The following is a 7820-nucleotide window of genomic DNA, read 5'->3' as shown; positions in this document are numbered from 1 at the left end:
TTGAAACAAACCTGATGATCATGTTAATATACGAATTGAATGTTTATGTATTTGTCTTACCAATTACCATACGCACTAAGCCTTCCCGATATCATCTCTCTTGACAAAGAGTTTTCGTCGATACGTATTGTAAAAATCATTCTAAAAGAGTTAAGACAATATAAAAAGATGAAGCAAGAACAATAAAGAGATTGAGAGTTTCTCTTATTCATCCCAATATGTTTCAAGTGTTGTTCAAGTCAATTACATATGAAAACTTATGCCTCTATTTATAGTGCTACATATGCATTCAATATATGAGATAATGGAAGAACCATCAATATTTGTGTAGTGGACATCCATTCTATATTTCATAACAACCATCAAATATTTGCGGGGCTTACATTCTGTCCTTTCGGAATAACCCCTCACGCATAGGCTGAGGCAAATACGTCCTTCACGTGATTCGCGATATGGTTAGAATAAAATAATTGATTCTTAATTATTTGTGCAGATAATGATAGATACATTATGTTTCCAAGATATTGACGTTCTTGATAATTGAGTGTAGTATAAAATATAAACTGTAATAGTACCAAATAGCAAGTTGCCACAACAGTCCATCTACAAAACAGTGGTATTTTAACAAGGATAGACTAAAGTATGCAACTGCATTATTTCCAATCAGATAAATAAACAGTGGTATTTTGATTTCCAATTATTTGCATTCTTTTCTCGCTTTTTATTTTTTTTTATTTTCTGGTCAGTTTACATCTCTACTATTTATCTACCTCAGGAAAGTTTTTACTCAACAGAACAATAATGGATCTTAAGCTTGGTTTTTGTGTTATCTCCCTGAATCTCCTAATTCTGCTGGTAATTTTCACTCTTTTCTCCTCAGTCTTAAATACTACTAGTAGAGTAGTAGTAGTGTTTGTTCAAAATTGGTAATACTTATACAAACTCTGATTTAAATTAAGGCCATTTATATATGTTGCTTACCTCATATGGCAGGTTGTTAATGGAACAGAAGCTAGGAAAGTGGCTGAAGGAAACCTGCAGGGAAAAAGATTGAACTTTCCAGTTGCTGATGAAGTTGTCCAGAAGACTAATGATATCTATTTTTGGATTTATGATAACCAAGGAGAAAAAGATTATCACAGAGCAGTAAAAGAGAATGCCCAAGTTCATCCATCATCAAATAACAAGAATCTTGAAAACAAGGATGACACTTATTTCTGGATATACCTGGGTGAAAATATTCAGCTGAGCAATCACAAAAGCAAGAAAGAGAATGTCGATAATTATTCTTGGATATACAATAACCGAGGAGAAAATACTAAGCAAACTAGACAAGAAGAGAGTGACAAACAAGGAGAAAAAATTCACCAGCAAGCAAAAACAGAGAATTCCTATTTCCGGATTTACGGCAAACAAGGAGAAAAGATGCATCGGCAAGCAAAAAAAGAGAATTCCCATCTTAGGATTCTTGAGAAACGAGGAGAAAATAAGCATCAGCAAGGAAAAACAGAGAAGACACATATCCATCCATCATCCCATATGGATCATGTAGATCCTTCTCTAAGAGTTTTCTTCCTTATGGATGATCTAAGGATAGGAAAAGCAATAACTGTTTCTTTCCCAAGAAGGGATCTTTCTTCTTCTCCAAGTTTCTTGCCCAGAGAAGAAGCCGATTCCATTCCATTTTCACTAAAGGAACTACCAAACCTTCTTCAACGTTTCTCATTCTCTAAAAACTCTCCACAAGCTAAAGCTATTGAAGATACACTGAGAGAATGTGAAGTTCCACCTATAAAGGGAGAGACAAAGTACTGTGCCTCATCCTCCGAGGCAATGCTTGATTTTGTTCAAGGAATCATGGGAGAAAAAACCCAATTCAAAGCTCTGTCCACAACTCATTTATCAAACTCAACTCCACTGCTTCAAAAGTATATTATTTTAGATGCTCCACTAGAAGTTGCAGCTCCAAAAATGGTGGCATGTCATACCATGCCTTACGCTTATGCGGTGTTCTACTGTCATTACACAATTAGCAAAAGCAAGGTGTTCAAGGTTTCATTAGGTGGTGAAAATGGTGATAAAGTGGAAGCAATTGCTGTTTGTCATTTGGATACCTCTGAATGGAGTCCATCTCATGTATCTTTCCAAGTGCTCGGTATATTACCAGGAATGTCACCTATCTGTCACTTTTTTCCATCAGATAATCTAGTGTGGGTTCCAAAAATTGCCACTGTACAAGCGCTTTGAAGGAGCAGTAGCACCATGTTGGCAGTAGTTTTTACTTCTTTACTTCTTTAGTGCCTTATCTGTTATTGCTTATATGTGTGCTAGTATTTGCATGTATCTTTTTTCTGTTTTTTCAGTGTACTTTTATCTAGCTTTCTTTCCAGTTGTGTGATCTTAATAAAACAATGAGATTTTCTGGTAATGGAACTCCCACACCTGATTTGTAAACTGTAATCATAATATATAGAGTTCACAGAACAAAGATTACAGCTTAAAAGTGCGGATTAGACACATTTTTTTTGGTAAGTACGGATTAGAAACATTAAAAGAACCTGTTGCTAAATGCAAGAAGAAAATATTGTACTAACAGACAGCATTATGTAAAGACACCACCAAGAATATAGCTTCTTTCATATTTCGATTCCAGTTCAAGTCCAATTCAAAGTAAAATTACTGGATGTTAAACTTTGCTTTAGAAATCAGACTCCCTCTTCAACTTTGAACAATAGACATTCTCCCCCCTTTATCCTATACAATGACTATTTCACCCTTGTTTTTTTCAATCCTCCATTTATGTAATACATTTTTATATTACTAGTTTTCTCGGCACATGCGTTGCACGTATATGTCAAGTCATATATAATATGTAATTAAATGAAAGTATAAATACAAGTTTCTGTGAATGATAAGTGTGTGTAGTGACTTGTTTGTCAAGGTCAAGATAATTGGGTGTCGTCTAAATCTAAAAAGATGAACAATCAAAAATTAATTAGATAAATGTGAAACTTCGTTACTTATTTTGATTTGTAGGTAAAAAAAAATACCTCACCTAATACTTCCTTATAGGTGATATTTCTAGTATATATTCCTTTCATCTATTTCAGTTGTTCTCTCCTAACTAAGACTCTTGTTGTCAACATTGATATACCTCTTGAATGTGTATCATAGTTGATCACGTGAGAAACTATGAGTAGTAGATACAACCCAACATGAGGTGTTGTTTACCCCTGTATTTTGTTTATCGTAATTGCAAAACTAATTAAATGTATAAGAAATTATTTACAGAAAAAATGGAAAGGATATCCATCAATTTTAAGGGGGGAAAGTTAAATTTTTTAGATGAACACATTCTTGGTAGTAGATTGAGATACTAACATAACAAAAGCCAAGTATTGGTTTATCATATTTCAAAACATTCACCATTCTTTTAAGTAAAATCTATGAATAAAGTAACAGTTGTATGATCATACATCCAACATAAAGTACATGAACTGATCGAATGATATAGTACATGAAAATTTATATTAATTGTAACTTACCTATCATTTGTAAGTATTATATCTTTTCACCTGCTCCGTCCTTCTCAAATAAGTGATGTTTTGTTACTAACTTGTAAACATATGAGTTTAAAATTAGTGAAAACATCAAGTAATTGTTGTTATAGCTTAATTTACCCAAGAAACCCATGTGGAAAACTAACTTTTTCAAAAAAATAAAAGTCATATCACTATCTTTATTTAAAAAACTGCGGTCATGAATTTCAAAAGAAAAACAAGACATTAAACATATGATCCTTTTTCACAATAACCTTTAATTTTATTTTTTGCAAATCTTGCCAAATCTCAAACCATATAAGTACTACTAAATAATATTTTTTAATGAGACAATTGGAGAAATTATCTATAAATTAAGAAGCGAGACTCTCAAACTTGCAAGGCTCAACAATGTTAACAAAAGTCGGAAACTTAATTTTGAAACGTACTTACTTTAAAAATTGGATGAATTGGTTGAACTCATACCGCAAGTGAAGCGGTCAATACAACACGAGCAATCATAGATTCTAATATTGTAGGTGTTGCCAATCAATATCTTTAGAATTACAAATTGTATAAGTTAAATAAACTAGTCGAGAATTTAAAGTTAACTTTAACATACCCATCAATTGTAACTATTGTCTCTCTGCACCTAGTCCATCGTTCTCCAATACGTAATGTTACTATTATTAACATGCCAGCATCTGAAAAGTATGAGAATATATTTAATGATAAATATCAAGTGATTGTTGTTATAACTTAATTCTCCCAAGAAACAAAAGTAGAAATTTAACTTTAACAAAACAAAAATATTTTTTATTTATGAAACGACGTCAAGTAATTTCAAAGCAGATACAAGCCATTCAACACGTAAATCCTTTTTACTATGACCTTTACTTCCATTCTCTTCCCAAATTTTGTTTTCTCAAATCTTACTAAATCACAAACAAAATAAGTACTTTTATCAAATAAAATTAAAAATTTCTAATGAGACAACTGGAGCAAGTACTAATAATAAATTAGAAAACAAGATTTTAATACTGTCAAGGCTTAACAAAAGATATTAACAAAAGCATGAACTTGATTTGGCAATGCACTTACTTTGAAATCTGAATGAATTGGTTGAACTCCTCAGTTGAAGCGATAAATACAACGCCGTACCTTTGAATCAAGTGTTGCCTACAAATAACAATAATGGACACTGTCAACAACCGTCTTCATTACCAATTTTAAAAAGATAACTTAGCAGAAAGTCTCAGCCTCATTTGCCTTAAGGACTATGTTTGTACCTGTCGATGAATATCATAAAATAAGAACAAAAGTCCAAAAATTTCAATTAAATCTTTATAGCTTAATAAGTAGGTTTTCTAAGCTTGTCCAAACAAGCTTTCTAGTTAATGGTTTTTTTTTTTTTTTTTTTTTTTTTGGAAATCAATTAGTAAAGTAAGAAGTATTACCAATGTGATGCGTAATTCAGCTAACATGTTAGAATAATCCAAAATAAGTTAATATTGAATACAATATCAAATCTGTCAGGAAAAAAATGTCAATTTTCAAATGAAAGTTTGCTCCAAACAGACACCAAACTGCAAAAGTTCGCCTTTGAAAAATACTGAACTCTGCAAACAAACGATTAACTTAAACTATGCAATAACTTCACTACCAAGTAAAACATCCCTCATATACAGGATGTCAACTGAAGGAGCCGAATTATTTTTAAAAAAAAATGATGCTAACACATCTGACTATAAAACGATCCATTATTGCTCATGTACTCACACACTAAATAATAACTAATCTACCTGATTGTAAATTTTTTAATTTTTAGTCTATTCATCAATTGTTGTTTGGCTTTTAAGGAAAAAACTGTATATAAACTAATTTTTGTCTTTTCTTTAAATGTGTCTTTCTTCACTAAAGTAGGTGCTTCATTTGTGACTTTGCTATCTGTTAACAAAATGTATAGTAGCAAAAAATAAACAATCAATTGAAAATCTCTCAAGCTATCTATAGGAGGAGAAATGGAGCACCCATTCTCATTAATACCTCATTAAAATCTAATATCATAATGTAAAATACACACAGAACAGATATCCAATAATCTTTAACATATGGAGTAGCAAAATTAAACATCAGGCTAAAATTGATTAAACCAGTCCTCAAAAATAAAGAAGCAACATTCACCAACGTATACACATAGTGTGTGCCCAAAAACTTGTTTCAAGCATAGTTACACGCTAACAACAATGACAACAACATACCCAGGTAATTCCACAAGTGGGGTTTAGATACATGCTAACATTCAACTAAAATAAAATTCTCAAGCGTGTTTGAAGAAAAAATGAAGAGCAAACCCCGGAAATACTGCCTCAGCCAACAACCAATATATATGATGTAACACCCACACATAACACCACAAGAAGCTTTCGATCTTGAAATGTAAAAAGAAATAAACCAATAACACAAGTCTGTCAAAAAAAATTGCAGGGAAAAAATCAATAACCAAATATAGGATTCACTGTGATAGTAGTGTTATATATTGTCGCCGTAAAATCAATGCTATATATTATCGGTACAAATAACAAAATGTATAGGGACTTATTTTTGAATACATGTGAAAGGAGTAAATCTTGCAGCAACCGGAAACAAAAATCACCATACCCGTAAAATAGTTGCCTGATTATTGATGGAGTATGAAGCATTCGCTTAGGGCTGTTCATGAGGGATCATTCGGCCCCACAGTTCAAGGCTTAACCGTTGGCTTTTTTGATTTCTCTGAAGCATTTGGTTTCCTTCGTTTCTTTTGAAGCGTGGCTTCTCTTGTTGTTTTTTTTTTTTTTGGTTCCATACGGCTGTTAGGTTTAATTTAAGTAGTTTAGTTAGGTAATTCTAATTAGGTTTTTAGGAAGGGTAAATATGTAATTTAACTTTTAAATTTAGGAGTTCATGCTTTTAATATAGTATAGATATATAATAATTTTTTTTTTAATATAGGTATATTTCGATTATTATTTAAGTTCATTAACATTATACGTAGAATAATACTTTTATGAATTTGTAACAAACTTTAATGCTATTTTTTATGATTGTTATTTCAATATTATATGCAGTAAGTATGTATATAAGCATGTACATGCATGTGTGTATTTAAGTTTCACTTCTCTGTTATTCTCTATTGTTTATCTAAATAAACAAGTTTTGGCTGTCACTAATGGAATATTTATTAAATTATAATAAAATTCATTTACAGTATAAATAAGTCATTTTTAAAATTTGTCTGTATTTTATAATTGTTTTTTGCATTACCTGCATAGAAATTATATTTATAAAGTTATTATGACCTGCTATTTTTCACTTGTATAAATAAATATTAAAGTATTGATTATTTTTAATAAATTTTTTTTCTTTATCCTGCTAATTTATTTTATTATAGAACATCATTAACTTGTATACTCAGTTAGTATTTCTCACGTTTTCTTTGTCTAGAAAATAATATTTATTTTTTATAAGAAATTTGTTACATAAATTTAAAAAAAAAAAAAAGAAAAATATCATGATTTTAAAGAAGTGAAAAAAAAAGAGACTAAAAGTTGATAATGTAAGGGTAAAATAGGCATTGAAAAAAGTCAATTAGGATAAGGGGGAAGAATGTATATTGTTCAAAGTTGAGGGGGGAGTTTGATTTTCAAAGCATAGTTGGGGGTGTAACCAACACACAGATAGTAGCATTCAACCGAAGAAATTATAATCTTACCTTGCAATGCGTCCAAAATTTAAGTTACATGTGGATTTTTGGATTCAGATCCAGAAGTGATGAGCTATAAAACACAATTTAACAGATAACCTTCTATTAACAGGCGGAACAAAGCTATTACAAAGAAAGGATAATCATAAAAGAACTCAGACAAGATTTCGACAGCTTCAATACTTTTCTTCAATGGTTCTCGTTCTCTCAAAACTCTCTACAAGCTAAAGTGACGGAACGTATATTGAGAGAATGTGAAGCACCAACTATAAAGGGAGAGACAAGGATTTCTTTCCAGTAGCGGGATCTTAATAAAACAACAAGATTTTCTGGAAATGAAAGCTAAAACTTGGTCTGTTGTCCGTAAATTTTGAGTTTTCACAAAACACAGTTCGCAAACTCAAAAGTGCAGATTGGGTACATAAAAATACCTGTTAGTAAATGCAAAAAGATAACACTGTACTAATAGACATCATGATGTCAAGAAACATGATTATAACTCTATCCTATTATCGATTCCAATTCAAGTACAGCAC

The 7820-nt window shown here is 31.2% G+C and overlaps 1 protein-coding gene across 1 annotated transcript; it reads left to right on the top strand.

The window, feature by feature from the left end:
• The first annotated feature begins 705 nt into the window (after positions 1–705).
• On the top strand, positions 706–2428 carry LOC132064998 (BURP domain protein USPL1-like). The gene is made up of 2 exons (XM_059458207.1): positions 706–855; positions 994–2428. Exons 1-2 carry the CDS (start codon positions 802–804, stop codon positions 2245–2247), a joined length of 1308 nt encoding a protein of 435 aa, XP_059314190.1. The 5' UTR covers positions 706–801; the 3' UTR covers positions 2248–2428.
• The last annotated feature ends 5392 nt before the right edge of the window (positions 2429–7820 follow it).

The sequence above is a fragment of the Lycium ferocissimum genome, chromosome 7 (genome assembly GCF_029784015.1).
Source record: "Lycium ferocissimum isolate CSIRO_LF1 chromosome 7, AGI_CSIRO_Lferr_CH_V1, whole genome shotgun sequence".
NCBI classification, from domain to species: domain Eukaryota; kingdom Viridiplantae; phylum Streptophyta; class Magnoliopsida; order Solanales; family Solanaceae; genus Lycium; species Lycium ferocissimum.
The sequence above is the reverse complement of the archived record's forward strand: the minus strand, read 5'-3'. Positions and strand labels throughout refer to the sequence as shown.